The following is a 16313-nucleotide window of genomic DNA, read 5'->3' as shown; positions in this document are numbered from 1 at the left end:
ACACCTACAACACAATAAGGACCTTCAGGGTGACTGTTTAGCACCTGGACAGTATTTCTATTAGTGATTTCCAGAATGGAATTTTTTTAAAAAATATACAGACTGTAAGTGGTTCACACTAACAGTCACTGGAACCAGTACTTTGTCAGCAATCCCTAAGTGCCTAAACTTGTACAGCTGCATTTTTAACCTCAATGTAAGACTTGATATTTCAACTTTTTCATTTAGGCCGTGAAGTTTAGGCATTCCCAAGTTGTGAATCATTTTCAAGCTCATCTCAGTATCGTCTACCAACCAGCCCTTCCAACTCTGTGGCAAATAGAGAATTAGTATTACTACCATCTGACCCATATGTAGTCCTTTAGATTTTGCAAGGTACTTTTTACATCCATTATATTTAATTTAATCCTTATAACACCTTGTGAGATAGGCAAGATATGAAATCTACATTTTACAGATAAGGCAGCTGCAACAGCAGGAACTGAACAGATCGGATCCTTTTTTTACTCCATTAAGCATCATGTATACTGTCTTCATCCAGATCCTTGATAGAAACGTTGAAGAGGACCTGCAGAGGCCAGGCTCACCCTGAATTCTTACATAGCACTGACTGACACAGCAGTGTAAGCATGTCATTTCCCCCCAAAAGTCTGATTATCCAACTCACAGGTTGCCATTTTTCAAAAGGATGGTACAGGAGACAATCACCTGATTTACATAAATATTAATACCAGTCTTATTAGGGAAAAAAATAAGTGCTGGCTGCCAGAAAAAATTTCTACTTGCCTGTCCACAAAGGGACTATCACACCAACTGCTTAAAGAAGCCATGTCTCCTTCTCTTCTAAAAACCCCCATGAGGCCATGTTTTATTATCATTTACCGTTCTTAGCACATCCTATCCCACATTGTGATTATATACATGTCTTATAGTTAACTTCAAGTCATTCATCTTTATAATACTTAGCCCACTGCTGTCCCTGTAGGAGGCACTCAAACTGGTTAAAAGATAAACCAATTCAAGTAAATGTTCTTCCAGCCATATCTGCTCCTGCTGCTAACTCGCCTCAGTCGTGTCCGACTCTGTGCGACCCCCGAGACGGCAGCCCACCAGGCTCCCCCGTCCCTGGGATTTTCCAGGCGAGAGTACTGGAGTCGGGGGCCACTGCCATATCTGATTCCCCTACAAAAACCAACCTGGGACTGGAAGAGACAGACCACTGCCACATTCCTGCCAATGTGACTGATTAAGATGCCCTTATAATTGGCTTGGTCACAGCTTCTAGCAGGTGCTGAGGCTTCTGCTAGTTAAAAACCAGCTTTCATTGTATTGTTTTCTGTGTGTTTTGACCAAAAAATAAGGACATTTCTGTAACACTGGGGACAAAAAAACATGAAATAGGGCTGCTACTTAATAATGCTAGTCAGTCAATAAGGAAAATAAGTGAAGAATAACACAAAAACATCTGACTGTAGGTCTTCCAAGAAAGGAAAAAGGACTAACAAACAAGAATATAGTGCTTTACCATTTACAGATCTTTCACATACATTCCATTTGACCCTCACAACAACCCTGTGAGGTAGGCAGCACAGATATTTTCATTTAACAGGTGAGGAAAGTGAATCTTGGAGCAATTAACTAATGTGCCCCAGGTTCTACAATTGGTGAATAACTGGTATTCACATCAGTCTTTGGCCTACAGATTCAGCACCCCACCTCCCCTCACACTTGCCTACCTACTTCACAGGGATAATGAAGATAAAATGAATTCAAAGCTAGAAAAATACTTTGAGGGAAAAAAGCACTGTATCATCATACCCACGAACTATAATTTTCCACAATATATGGCTCATTCCCCTTCTCATCCAAGCTTGTGCGTGAACCGAGAATTTTATATTGCCTCTATTCTGTGTCCCGCTAAGCAACTAAGTAAGGCAGGGGAACAGTGTGATCCTCTTTAAGTTTATATAAATTACAATCAGGGTAACTGCTATTACAGGAAATTGAAAAACAACACAGAAAGGTCAATGTGCAACTGGGACCCAGGGAAGCACAGTAAAGCAAGGCAACATTATCAGATAGGGCATGATTGCATAGAAGGAAAGGTGGTGTCAGAGTTCACACTGGCACACACAGTTATCTAAGGCAAAGTGGTGGCAAAGAGTCATTCGTTCCAGCTAATATAAACAAGAGCAGAAGATTCATGAGACCCCCATGAAACAGCATCGTGTATCACACAGATCTCTCCAGCTGCCTACAGAGAATATAAAACAACAGTGTCATCTTCATTTTAAAGAATGACTGTACCAGTGCTCATAATCCTGAGCTAAACCAAGGAATAGCTCTGTACTAATAAACTTCCTTGGCTAAAATACAACCAGTACCATCATTCCTAGTCAGACCGATAGAATGTCTTTTAAGGTAATGAATTTGATGGCTGTGTTTATAGATTTTTTTTTTTCTTTCCAGGATTCACTTTTGATTCTCCTGCTTTTTTAAGACCCAAAGAAAGTTATACTGAGTTTTTATTGGTGATTCTAAGTATATGTGTTTATAACAGTTAACGTGTGATAGGTGAATTTAACATATTTAAAAGAGTGCTATAGCATCTGTTCAGAAAAGATTATATACTGTACAAACTATTCGAGTCATACAAAACCATTGTTTTCAGTGTCTTTTCAACTGAGAAGAATCCTATTCAGCACGTTTCTCCTCCTGAGGTGGTTCATACTGAGCAAGCTATGGGGGCAAAGAGAGGCGTTTAGGTGAATTTTATTCTAAATTGGGTTAAAAAAAAAACTTAACAGTAACAAAACAAGTCAACTACTTTGTTCAATGACTGAATCAGTTTATAAAATCCTAGCCTTTTTAAACCAGTGATTTTTTTAAATATTTAATACAATCAAACCTAGTGAAAGTTTTTTTTGTATAAACCTTAAAAATTACTGGGAAACTAAAATTTAATTCCCATTCATGACTGCACTGCACAAACATCTATGCAATAATCCGTATCTTCCCAAAGATGCTGTGGCTTATATAGTAAAGGTACTTTCTTCCTCTCCACCATAAGTTTACTGAAAATTTTCTTCTAGAAAGTATAAAAAAAAAAATCATGTGACATATATTAATCTAGCCAGTTAATGAAAAAGCAGCTAATGTCTTTGACTTTAAAAGGTGTCAAAAAAGTTATCTAGCATTTATACACTGGAATCTTAGCTAATTTAAGATACTGAATGCTCTCTTATGCCGAACTGTGGTTTACTGCAAGAACACTAAGATATGAGTTGTTCCAATTAGCTGTCAGATTTGAGAAGCTAGACTTAACTGTGCTTTAGTTTCCTCACCTATAAAATGGTCTCACAGAGTCGTTGAGAAGATAAAAACACATTATGAGAAATGCCTAGAGTCATGTGAAATGCATTATGTGATTCAGAATGCGGTAAAACCTCAAAAGGGTTAGTTGACAAAAGTTTATGAAAATTCTCATAGGAGTTTAAACAGAAAAACTTCAGCACTAGACAAAATTAAGTGCAAACAAATGTACAGAGGTTAAGTGCAAACAAGTTTACAGTTAACACATTTCAGGGCCACCACGTAACGATACAGATCGTGCACTGCACAGTCTTAAGGGGGGCCATTCGCAAAGCAGTGGCCCCGTAATGACCTACTTAACTGCCTAAGACTCCCAGAAATTTCCATTTACTTACAAACCGGTATTTTCATCTTTTTGTTGATGAAGGTTCCCAAGAACCTCTTCTTGACCACACTTCGCTCATCCTGTTTACAATTTGCTTGTGGTTTTCTAGACAGGGTATCAGCTTCTCCTTGCAGTTAACTGAGCTGAGATTGATATTCACCCTCCTCCCTCCTCTACTGTCCATTTTAGTGAGGTTCTGATCATACAATCATTAAAGGTGAAATTATTTTTAACATGAATACTTTCAAAAATTTTACCTTTGTTTTCAGTTTTTTATTTTCTTCTACAATAGCTTCATATTTCTCTTTCATTTCTGCCAATTCTAGGCGAAGCAGCTCTATTTCTGGATTTTCTGGGGTAGCAGCTCCTAAGTGATGCTTTAAAAAACTAATATCAAAGTTAAGGATTTACTTGAGCTCATTAAAACTAATGAAATAGCCCTCTATTGAAATAACTCTGATGAGAGTCACCCCAACCCTACCACCAATATATTTACCCAGAAATCAAAATCCAAATACTCAAAGTAACTTTTTCAATAGAATAAAGGCCTTTTTCTGACTTGAAAAATGAAAAGGATACTCCAAAGCACTATTAGGTTTCTCTGGTTCTTCATATAAGGCTACCAATACTGCAAATCAAAAAGCAAAAAAAAAAAAAAAAAAAATTTGAAGTCTTAAAATGGCCAAAATTATATGCCATACCTCAGTAAATATTAAGCATCTATTATACACCAAACACATTGCTAGGACATACCATGGTGAACAAGACAGACAAGGTCCCTGTTCTCAATGTATTTACAGTCTAGTGCAAAAGAGTATCAAGCATCAGCAAGGGTAAAGGGTGATGGGAGCACACTGGAAAAACACCTAACTCAGCCCAGGGCACCAGGAAGGGAAATAAGACCTAAGACCTTGGCAATGAAGGTTTCAGACAAAAAGGGAAGGCAAGGGCAAAAGAACAATGTATTCAGGAACTGAAAATTCAAGTGTGGCTAGATGGAGTTGTGAACTGAAAGGAAGCTGAAAAGGTGGTTAGGGAGGAGATTGGAGGATCCTGCAAGTTCAGTCGGGCCTTGATCCTAAAACAAAATGGCATATAATTAAAACAGTTTTAAGCAGGAGAGTGATGGGATCACTCTCGACTCCTGTGTGGAGTCAAGTAGGCTAACAAGTGGGACAAGGATTTAAATTGCAGGAAGAGCAATTATGGCTCAGTGGTAAAGAATCTGCCTGTTAATGGAGACGGGGTTTAATACCTGGGTGGGGAAGATCCCCTAGAAAAGGAAATGGCAACCAGTAGGGACTTAGCAGCAGCAGCAGCAGCATTCTTGCCTGGAAAATCCCATGGACAGAGGAGCCTGGCGGGCTACAGTTCATGGGGTCGCAGGAGTCTCAGACACAACTCAGCAACTAAACAACCACATGCTAGTTTAAAAAGAGAGTGACCTGGGAATTCCCTGGCTGTCCAGTGGTTAGGACTCCAAGCTTTCACTACAGGGGGCATGGGCCCAATCCTTGGTCAGAGAACTAAAATCCTGCATGCCACGTGGCATCCCCCACCACCACCAGAAAACAAGAGAAGTGACCTGTACTAGAGTAATAGAGAGATGAAAACAAGGTAGATACATTTGAGAAAAATTTTTACAGACTCAATAAGGCTGTGGTTAACTGTTGGAAAAAAGAAGCTTTGAATCCAAAATATTCTTCAAGAAAGAAGTTTCACACACTATATGCTAAATAACCACCAACCAAAAACTACCAGTAATCAATGTGCTCAAATTAAAATACATACTTTAGTGGTTTCATATCCAGTAATTCATGTCAGCACTATCTTTTCCATCTTATATTGAACACATTCCTTCTAGGATCCTTCTCATATAAAAATCTCTCTAAATCAGTGGTTAAGCTTTTGTGTACAAAATTCTGAAAAATCTGATCAAAGACCAAAAGCTGTAACTACATACAAAAAACATGCATATCTAGGCCCCAAGTTAAGAACTCTTGTAAACCAACTTAACATGCTTTGCTCTTTTTTCTATTTTAGTTTTAATAATTATATAAACTAATTACAAAAATAATTTAGACAGCATGAAAAAAGAAGTCAAATGGCCAACTACTACAAACAACTTACATTAAGTTCTGATAGTTATACTTTTAAACATATTTACAGCACTATTTTTTGAGAAATTGGCATATTTATGTCACCACTACCCTCTCCTCGCCTTCCCTCTTTCAGTGTTACAAGACACTTTATTCCTCTACTTACTACCTTTTTCTTCAAACTATATACTCAACCATGTTTCTTCTTCCATTAATTCCCACTGATCCCTACCAAATTCTAATTTTATAAGACATAAATACTCTTACCCATTCTTCCTCTTTTTCTCCTACCCTTTCTTTTAGCTTCTAAATTTCTGTCAGTGGTACTTACAAGGTTAAGGTTGATAATTACAGAACATAATGTAAGTGTCAAGTTTCCTGTGTTTTTCTATAGATGAAATATACTTCCTTTTAAACAGACAAGAACTCTATACCCAGTGTTTCCCTTTTTGTCTTAGCCAGGATTTTTAGAGGTTGATATAGTGCTCAAAATAACTAAAATGGCTTTTCTTCCAAATAACTTATGTTTAGCCATCCTTATAGTGTTTTAATGTTAGAAGCAGTTTCAAATCCTCTTTGAAATGAGCTGGATAAAAATTGTTAAATCTGTGTGAAGTACACAAAATCAAATGTTAAATAGATCATCATATCAGTAGTTACTCTGTTGTCTGGTGTTACTTAGGAAACTGGAAACCCAGGAAGGTTGAAGGGGAATACCAGTAGATGTCAGCCAGGGAAAAGAAGCCTCCAAGGGTTTCGTTTCTCATGAAGGAAAATCCAAGTATGGCCACAAGGCTTCATATCTTCATTTACCTCCCACAATGGTCACTTCTGTGCCCTTTACCAATGTATCTTTCATTCACTGCATCCAGCCACTCTGGCTTCCTTACACTTCCTGAAACTCAACAGCGCACTTCTTTCAGGTCTTTGTTCAAAGGTTACTTTCTTAAGAGGCCTTCCCCTACCACCCTAGGTAAAATGCCACACCCATCACTCTATCAGCAATGTTCTTTTCACAACTCTTACCACTGGTTGACACTATGTATTTATTATCTGTCTTCCCCAACTAGGATATGTTCATTTAGAGCAGGGGCCTTCCCCCCCACCCCCCACTGTTGTATCCTCAGTGCCTTAACAGACACCTGAATAAAATGGTTAAATAAATAAAAGAAATGTGCTTGTGGAGTTTTTTGAGGGGAGCGGGAGGTCCATGAAATTCCAATGGTGTGATACTTTACAGGCTGACAGCACAGTGCTTTCACACTAACTTAATGTTTACTGAAATTTGCAAAGAGATAGGAAATTGAACCTGAGGTAGGTAGCAATTCAAAATGACCAACCCAGGCTTGAGAATTAAAAGCCCTGCTTTCTGCTAAGACCCAGAGTTGTTGTCCTCCCAGAGTTTTCAAACTTTTGCTTCTGGACAAAGAGCAGGTACCGAAGTATTTCCAGATACATAACTACACTTCTCATATGGACCCAAATCATCATCCCTGCCAGCTCTTCTGTTCCACACCCTTGAAAGGCCCAGCCAGTGAGCTGAGTGATAAGGTAACAGCATTCGCCTTACTGCCTAGCTGACGAAATAAGCAGTACCCACACTAGCTCTTGGAACCTTCCAGTGTCAATCACGTTACTCATCTACTTAGATCTTGAACTCCAGATTAAGAAATACAGTGTAACGACTTCCATTTAAAAAAAAACATAACCATTTTGATGTGTCCTCACGTTATTTAAACTGTAATTCTACTTTATGAAATCTGCACAAAGTAGGAATTGATATAGACTACAAAATGGGGTTCAGTTGAAAAGCCACATCCAAAGAGCTATTTCAGAGATTAGGTTCACTTAAGCTACTTTGTAAACTGCTTTCAAATCTGGTCGTTTTCCCATTTGTCCTTTGTTCGAGGGGAAATGTTTCTAAAGGATTTGGAGGGCTCGGAAAAATTGGTCAGGAGAGAGGAGTTGGGCTCTCCCAAGGTCTCTAGCAACATGCTCACTGCGGCGGCTAGAGGCAGAGCAACGGAAGTCGGAGGGACTTTGCAACAGCTGCAAGAGTTTTACTCACCACGGGAGGGTGAGGCTACCCGACCCGGGTAGCGTCCGGCAGCCAGGCGTGCGCCGGTCCCCGCTGACCCCCGAGGCCCACCTCGCTGGACCCGAGGTGGGTCCCTCCTGTTCCCCTCCTGCCCCACACCACGGCCCGTTCGCGGCACAGCGCCGAGCAACACGACGGCATGAGGAACCCTCTCTTGGCCCATGCTCACCCTTGGTCAGCGTGTCCAGCACCCCCGACTTCTCCAAGTACCTCCGGAACTGCTCGCGCTTCGAGTCGGCGGCCTGAGGAGACACGGCGGGTCAGCGGCCGAAGCCCGGGGGCCAGAGCAGGAAGAAGGCGCTGGGAGTCCGGCAACGCCGCCTCCGCCTCACGACCTCAAGGCCCCCAAACCTACGCGCACGCCCCCACTCCCACCCGAGCCGACCAGCGGCTGGCTACCGCCCGCACGCCCCAAGCCACGCCGCGCCCCCCTCACTTTGTAATGGGCCATAGTGACAGCGGCAGCGGCGTAGCTGGCGCCGGAGACCGTGGCTGGCGGGCTCGGAGCAGCACTGCTCATGCGCGGAAGGGCACGGGCGCCTGCGCACTTGGGATCCGCGGGCCGGGATCGCCGGGGTGTGGCCTGTTTTCATGGCGACCAGGACGCTCTGAATGCCCCATAGCGAGATGAGCCGAGGGAGGCTGCGTGCACCCGCCCCTCTGGTTAGCGAAGCCTCGCCTCTCCTTCCTCTTCCGGTCCTTGCCAAGATTTGGTTGCTTAGTAGGAGGCTAGGTTTTGGTAACTCGGGGCGAGTGTCCAGGTGGGGCCAAAGACGGGCGTGCCGCCAGGGGGCGGGGCCTGCGGAGCCCTGGCGCGCGAGGACTCACTCCAGACGCCGAGAGTGGGCGGACCCGTCTCAGCTAGGACCTCAGAAGCCGTGGCAGCCGGCGCCTACTGGTTTGTGGAATCTCGTCTTGAAAGAGGGCGCGCGACCGTCGAAGGCAGCCCTTGGATTTCCAGTGGCTGGAAGACTGCTTAGAATCGTCTGTTTGGGCTCCGGCTCTGACGTTTGGAGTCTCCTTATTTTGTGGCCGACTTGATGTGGGTCTCCAGAGGGTGAGCAGTAATGTAATAATAATAGCTAGCACTTTTGAGCGCTTACTGTATGCCTGGCAGCGCGTTAAACACCTGTTTCTTATTTTAATCCTCACACCATCCCTGTAAGGTAGACACCGTTAGTAAACTGTAATGGTTAGATGGCCAGTGTAGTAGAGCCAAGACTCGGACCCTGGCACTGAATCACAATGCTATAAACTGGTAAAAGAAAGCGACATCTTTTTAGGATTTTATTTACTAGAAGCAACATGATGATTATATCCAGGACACATCGGGTTGCAGTCCATAAGGAAACGAAGAACCAAGCGCAAACAAAGTTCAATCAATGTCCAGAAATAAGATCAATAACTAAAAGAGGGAATTACATTGATCAAGAACAATCAAGGAAGGCTGTTTTTCCCTTCAGGGAAAAACCTGGTTCCATCTAGCTTCAATTCTGCCATAGATTTTCCCAGAATCAGTGTTTTTCTGAAGGGAACCCACAAAAAAGTAATCCTGATTTGCTAACTCTGTGTCTTTAAACTTGAAACTAATCCTTCCCAGTTCAGAACTAGAGCCATTTTCCCTTTTTAAAACGGGTTTGTAGTCGTTTTTCTAAACAGCTGGTCTTTAGAGCTGCCTTATCTATTTTTTCTGTGCTCCACCATCTCTAGACTACTTCTGTGATAATGTAATATGTAGAATGTCTAAACGCCAACGGATGTTCAGATCTGAAGGTCTGTGGGAGCCCGCCTTCCAATGAGGTTGTTTGTCAGTGACACTAAATGATTTGGAGTACAAGCAGTAGGGTTACCGCAGGTTCTGACCAACTTGGATTCAAAGGACAGCCCTCCCGAAGAATCAGGAGTGTCTGGAACGTCAAGAGGTTGAAAGTCTCCCTGTGAAGGAGGAAGGGTTCTGGTTGTGCTCTCCCTAAGCTGGCCCTTGAGGTTACCTTTAGGAGGTAATGCCTGGTTTTCATTTTCTGCAGAGGGGCCCCGGGTAGCACGAGGCCACTTCGGTTTCCAGGTGCAGTTAGCTGGCAGAGAGAAAGCTGTTTGCGGTGACTGTCCCATGTGGTTGTTAAGCTCTATAGCGTCACCTGGACTAGAACAGTGACCTTTAAAGTAATGATTTCTTTTGCTGTCTTTGCCATAAATTTCTCTTTTTGCCTTCAACTGGTTACCATTAACTTCTTTTCCAGATAGTTTATGAGTGTCTTTATTACTTGAGCTGATATTTTGAAGATGACCACAGGCCGTACTAAATGTGCACATCTCAGAAAGCAGAGTTTCCTGTTCATCCAAAATGCCTTTGTCATCATTTCCAATATGGTTATCAGGATCTGTCTGAAATGCAGAGGGATTTAAACTAGGATACGCTGCTGTGTGTGCTTCCTTGTCCACTAACAGACTATAATCAGGTGCAGAAGAGAGTCGTTTCAGTGAGTTTGCAGATGTGTTTTGATATTTGGCAAGGTTTTGTTTTGACGTACAAAATTCATTATGTTCATCCTTCAATTTATATTGTCCCCAAAGCCCTCTTTTAATCTTTTTAAAACCTAGATGGAAAATTTCTAAAACATTTAAGAAAAGTGAAACAGTCGCTATGGATTGCATGAATAATAGGAATATCGTCTTTTCTGTGGGTCTAGAGACAAAACAATCAATTGTATTTGGACATGGGTGGCCGTGGCATTTAAATAGAGGCTCTAAGTGAAATCCGTATAAAAGATACTGTCCAATCATGAACCCAACTTCAACCACAGAGCGAGTGAAAATGTGTATCACGTAAGTGCAAAGTAAGGTTCCTCTGAGTGGAACTTTATTTACTTTCCTTTGCTCCAGCTGACACAGTTCTTCCTCCAGTCGCCTCCGATCCCCAGGCGTTTCAAGCTCTACCTCCTCCAGTTCACCTCTCAGTTGCGCCTTCTTCATCTGCCTCTGCTTCTCCAGAACTCTCAGTCGGTACAAAGCATGGCCCATGTAGACCAGGGATGGTGAAGACACAAATATCACCTGCAAAACCCAGTATCTAATGAGGGAGATAGGGAAGGCCTGATCATAGCATACATTTCTGCAGCCAGGTTGTTCTGTATTACAGATGAAGCCAGACTGCTCATCATTCCAGACATCTTCAGCTGCTACACCCAGAACAAGCATTCGAAATATGAACAGGATAGTGAGCCACATCTTTCCAATCATGGTGGAGTGGATATGAACCTCCTCCAGAATGCCTCCAAGGAAATTCCAGTCCCCCATGTTTATTTAGTCAGTCATCTTATCTCTGAACCCCACCAAATAGGAGGCAGATACATTCTTCCATTGCTGAAGCGTGTACTATTTCTTAAGCAAACCTGTGGCCAAAATATGAACAAAGCATCACTCTTTCAGCATGCTGGTTGCTCTCTTTTTTCCCTAGAAAGTTGTAATAATGTGTTACCAAAAATATGTTTAAGATGTCAAGAATAGAAAGTCATTTACATTTAGACATTATAATGCAGTAGGGGGAAAAAAGATACCTGGAAGAGGGGTGTATGTATTCTCTATGAAGAATAGAATTGTAGGAGTTCCTGGAAGAAAGGAGTCTTACTTGGCTTTTTGCTTTGTTATTTTAAACTGAGAACTCTTAGAGAGGTTCCTGAGACTACTGACTTGATCTTACAAACCTGTTTATTAAGATTATTTTATATGGAAGCTGTGACCAATGTCAATGATTTTAAAATCTCATTTATGTACAAAGGAAAAGGCATGTGTTTCATTTCATAATCCAGTAAGGTACAGCATTTCATGAAACCAAAGGAAACAGATCTGGCTCTTGCTATAAGAATTTAGATCAGTTTTTTAATCTACATTTAAATGTCTAAATTCTAGTTTCTTTCCGGCAGTTTTTGAGCATTTTCGGAAATCATTTCAGTAAAAATATTTATGAATATTTATGTAGTTATTACCATACTTTGCTATGAAAAATTATTGTGAGGATATTATTAGATATTGCTTGGATCATTGGTATGTTGGTAGTAGTATAGAAATTTTCATTACAACAGTATTTGACCCTTTTAAGACATACAGCTTTCTTTGTGGAGTGAGCAGTAGGGCAAGTTATAATTTAGATGCTTGGATTATCAGCCAGTAGGTTCCATATTAGAGTTGATAACCCTGGGATATCTAAGAGGAAATACATCCCAAAGGAAAGAAAAAATGGGGGAATGTTTTCATTCATTTTCAATTTTAATATGTAAATGCATGTCCTGTATTCCTCATAGAAAGGGAAATATTACACAATCAAACAACATACTGGGATATTATAGCTACAAGATATATTCATCACAAAACTCCTGTGAGCTAGGTATATTGTTTCCCCATTTTACAGATGAGGAAACTGAGGCACACCTTAAATTACCCAAGATCACACAGCTAGAACTGGTATTCAAAGATCAATGTGGTTCTAAAGTCACCTCTTAACTGTTTTACTAAACTGCTATTTTTCTTCTCTAAACACACTTGAAGTTTTCATGAAAGAGATATTAAGAAATCACCTGTTTTCTCTTATAATTTTAATTATTTAAATTAGGTATGACAAATAGTGAAAGTTTTGATTTTTTAAATAACAAGTTCTATAGTTTTTAGTTTTTGAAAGCTTTATATAGTTAAAAGAGTTGCAAAAGCGTCAACCTTCTAAAATTTAGTTGTATTCCTGAGAAAGAGAAATTTTGTATTTGACTCTATTATGTTAATAGCAGTATACTCTTTGACCCACAGTCCAAAGCACTTTAAAATATAAGCAAAGATATTATTCTTATTGTTGTTTATAATAATTATTAATACAAGAAAGACTGTATTGTACATATAAATAATAGTACATCCACAGTATGGTACTATGCAACCAGTAGAGATAATAAATATATACTAATATAAAAAGACATTGGATATATTGTTTCACTGACATTCGGATTATAAAACAAAATAATGTAGCCCCATTATTGTAAATTTACGTATATGTAGAGATGCATACAATAAAGCCTAGAAGAATATTCATCAAAATATTAACTGTGATTATCTCTGGGTAGAATGATAATAATTGACTTAATTTTTTATAATTATATATATGTTTAATTTCTTTTACCATGAGCACTTTACTTTTAAAATTACCAAAGAAAATTAAAGTTGTTTTTTTTTCCTAAAAGGACAAGTGCATAGTATTTTCTGAAAGAGGAAGCACTGTTATGTAGCTTCAAATCTTAGGTCCTAAAGTTTTCATAGAAAATAGCATGAATACTAATATACGTAGATACAGTACCATAAAATTCAAAGAAAAAGAAAAAATATTTCAAATGACTCTTAATTAGCTAAGACAGATTAACACAGACCTTTCTTGATTTAGGTAAATTTGAAGCAGATCACGCTTAAAAGTTATACCACAGCCATCTTCAACGCGTTTCTCAGTGTGTCCCTTTGCAGGTGTAGAGCAGATTCAGTTTAGTTCGGTGCAGTGAGTCAGCCATCAGCTAAGCTCCAGCTCCCTGCCTTCATTCTGGCTTCTCAAACAGCGCCACCCAATGGAAGTTTTTCTAATCCAATGGAACTTTTTGCAGCAGTGTTGGATAGACCGTCTGCGCTGTTCAATAAGATGGCCACTATTAATACATAGCTATTGAGTACTTGCAGCGAGGCTTGTGTAACAGAGACACAGTTTTTAATTTCATTTAATGTTAATTAAATGTAAACAGCTACATGTGCCTAGTGGCTACCTTATTGGGCAGCCCACAGAAAGAATATTTCTAATAGTTCTAATTAATACAGCACAGTTTAGAAGACTGAAACTGTGAGCACAAAATTAAGCTGAATAAGTGGTTCCTCTATTATTCAGAAATGTCAGATTTAAAATGCCAGACATATGTGTGCTTTTTAATGGTAACTTTGCCCCCTGGAGACCCAGAAAGATATCACTGTTTCTGGTAATGTAAACAATGTTTTTACTACCAAAATAACCTAACTAGATAATAACTTCTTAGTCATCAGTCTTAATAATCAATGGGTCATGTCCGATTTCATAGTTAGATGAATCCTATTTCTCTGTCTAGTTTTCTGTTATTACCAATTACTTTGCACTTTAGGTCATTAAAGATCTCCAGAGTACTGACCTGGTGGGTTGGTGATGGCAGATAAATATTTCTTCCTTGGGCTTCTTTGCCATCTAATAGCTACTTTTCAGTTTAAATTCAACGCTTTCATCAGGAAATATATATATACACACACACATATATATTCATACTTGCATATTATATATTATGTGTAATATATAAATTATAAATAATAAACTTTAAATGCTAAGCTTCATTAGGTTACATATGAATTAAAATAAAATGTTATTTTTTAATCAAAATGTAAATTTTTTCAAGATTTATAAAGCTACCTTTTGGCAAATGTATGAGGAAACTGTTACTGTCATATAATATCAGTAAGAATATAAATAGATACAACTATTTAAAAGGTAATTTAGGGAATTCCCTGGCATCTGGTGGCTAGGGGGCTTCCCTGGTGGCTCAGCAGTAAAGAATCTGACTGCAGTGCAGGAGATGCAGGAGACCCAGTTTCCATCCCTGAGTTGGGAAGATCCCCTGGAGGAGGGCGTGGCAACCCACTTCAGTATTCTTGCCTGGAGACACCTATGGACACAAGACCCCGGCAGGCTCCAGTCCATAGGGTTGCAAAGAGTTGAATACAATTGAAGCTACTTAGCAGGCACCAGTGGTTAGAACTCGAAACTTCGTGGTTCAGTCTTTGGTTGGGGATCTAAGATCCTGCAAGCTGTGTGGCACAGCACAGCCAAAAAAAAAAAAAAAAAAAGTGGTAGTTTAAATCTGTCAAAATTAACATAACATTTCTGCTTCTGGATGCTTGAAATACCCATTCATTCAATCATTCTCAAAGACACACCAGCATACTAGGATGATCACATAGCACTGTTGGTACAAAATCAGCAGCAGCTTAAATGTTCAATAGAGGAATGGTTAAATAAACAATAGCACGTCTTTTGTTTAGTTACTAAGTCATGTCCCACTCTTTGTGACCTCATGGACTGTAGCCAATCCTGTGTCCACGGGATTCTCCATCCTGGAGTGGGTTGCCATGCCCTCCTCCAGGGGATCTTCCTGACCCAGTAATCAAATGCACGTCTCCTGTGTCGCCTGCATTGCAGATGGATTCTTTACTCACTGAGCCATCTGGGAAGCCCTGTCAAGTCATTAGCGACCTTTAAGTCCTGCCCTCTCTCAGACAGATTACTTGATTTTTTTCTTTCTTAAGAATTCTCATAGCCTCCTCTCTAAGATGCAGAGTAATAGCTGCTTTTCTGGGTTGTCAACAAGATGAACAATAATGCACACAAAGCACCCCAAACAGTGACCTGTTGATTCAAAACAGTAATGGAAAGTGATAATCAGTAGTCTGACAGATATGAAAAGTTTTTATTATCAGCAGAGTACATTATTTGTGGATTCTATCAAGCAATCTCTATACCATATCCTCCTAAGAGCAAGTTCTTTCTGAGAATGAATACCCTTGACACAGCATGCCTAGAAAAGAGCCAGTCTCTGGTTCTCACTTCCCTTCCGTTTTCTCTCTTCCTCTTCCCCCTCATTCCCTCGGAAGAGCTCCTTCCTTAAACCCTAACCCCTTTTGTAAGCAGTCTTTGAAACTGACAACTTCAGGGGTGTTTGTTCTCTTTATAAAATTGTTAGCATTTCCTGGGACTTCTCTGTTTCTTCATAGAGAGTTCTCCAGTTTTGATTTTTTTCCCCGCAGATGGCCCTTTTTATTCATTGGTTTGTGTTAGGGGCAAGTCAGTTCGCTGGGGATAGGAAAATGTTGAAAAACACAGCAAATAAAAGAAAAGCTAAATAAGCTGCAATCGCTGTCCAAAACCTTGGATCTTTCAGCAGTGCCTGATCAAAGCAGCTGAACACGGTATAACCAATAGACATTCCAGCAAATCCACCCGCAATGTGAGCTGCAAAAGACACCTTGGGGAGAAAAGGGGAAAATGAAAATAAGTGAAGAAAATGCTAATTGTATATTTCAGCTGCATCTCTCTTATTAGAGAACAAATACCATCCCAGTCAGAGTTTTAAAAGTCTGAACAGCAAGGCAGTGAGACAAAAGAGACGAGAAAATTCCATGATGCAAAGCTAAAAAAAATGTCATTTCACTGGCTCTTGAGTACTTGCGACAGCCATCCTGTCTCTCTTCAAGGCCATCATTGCATTAGGATGGTTCTGTACAAGGCCAGCCAAGAGAGTAAGAGTTGAGATTAGTGACGGTTCTTTATAGGAGCATAATCTATCCCACATAAATGGAATGTCTGAATTAGAACACAGGTAAT

The 16313-nt window shown here is 40.1% G+C and overlaps 3 protein-coding genes across 3 annotated transcripts in view; all 3 read right to left on the bottom strand.

Annotated features, from left to right (window-relative positions):
* Window positions 1-603: 603 nt before the first annotated feature.
* MYCBP (MYC binding protein) lies at window positions 604-8397 on the bottom strand. The gene is made up of 5 exons (XM_068964816.1): window positions 8331-8397; window positions 8064-8136; window positions 4277-4325; window positions 3955-4084; window positions 604-2739 (listed from the first exon to the last, which is right to left on the bottom strand). The coding sequence occupies exons 1-5, from the start codon at window positions 8343-8345 to the stop codon at window positions 2695-2697; spliced, it is 312 nt and encodes a 103-aa protein (XP_068820917.1). The 5' UTR covers window positions 8346-8397; the 3' UTR covers window positions 604-2694.
* Window positions 8398-9655: 1258 nt separating this feature from the next.
* GJA9 (gap junction protein alpha 9) lies at window positions 9656-11191 on the bottom strand. Its single transcript, XM_068966344.1, has one exon. It carries the CDS (start codon window positions 11189-11191, stop codon window positions 9656-9658), a length of 1536 nt encoding a protein of 511 aa, XP_068822445.1.
* A 4583-nt stretch (window positions 11192-15774) lies between these two features.
* The window catches only part of RHBDL2 (rhomboid like 2), a 34282-nt gene continuing 33743 nt past the window's right edge, over window positions 15775-16313 (bottom strand). The window contains exon 7 of the mRNA XM_068966641.1: window positions 15775-15954. Within this exon, the coding sequence (XP_068822742.1) occupies window positions 15775-15954 (180 nt within the window). The remainder of the gene's footprint in view (window positions 15955-16313) is intronic.

The sequence above is a fragment of the Capricornis sumatraensis genome, chromosome 2 (assembly GCF_032405125.1).
Source record: "Capricornis sumatraensis isolate serow.1 chromosome 2, serow.2, whole genome shotgun sequence".
Lineage (NCBI taxonomy): Eukaryota > Metazoa > Chordata > Mammalia > Artiodactyla > Bovidae > Capricornis > Capricornis sumatraensis.
This window is presented reverse-complemented; position numbering and strand designations above follow the sequence as displayed.

Coding starts and splice junctions, on each gene's coding strand:
- GJA9 (XM_068966344.1), bottom strand. CDS start 11,191: ATGGGGGACTGGAATTTCCTTGGAGGCATTCTGGAGGAGGTTCATATC.
- MYCBP (XM_068964816.1), bottom strand. Junction 4,326..8,063: donor GCTGGACACGCTGACCAAGG/GTGAGCATGGGC, acceptor TTTGATTTGCAG/TATTGGTAGCCTTATATGAA. Junction 4,085..4,276: donor AAACCTAATAGTGCTTTGGA/GTATCCTTTTCA, acceptor CTTTGATATTAG/TTTTTTAAAGCATCACTTAG.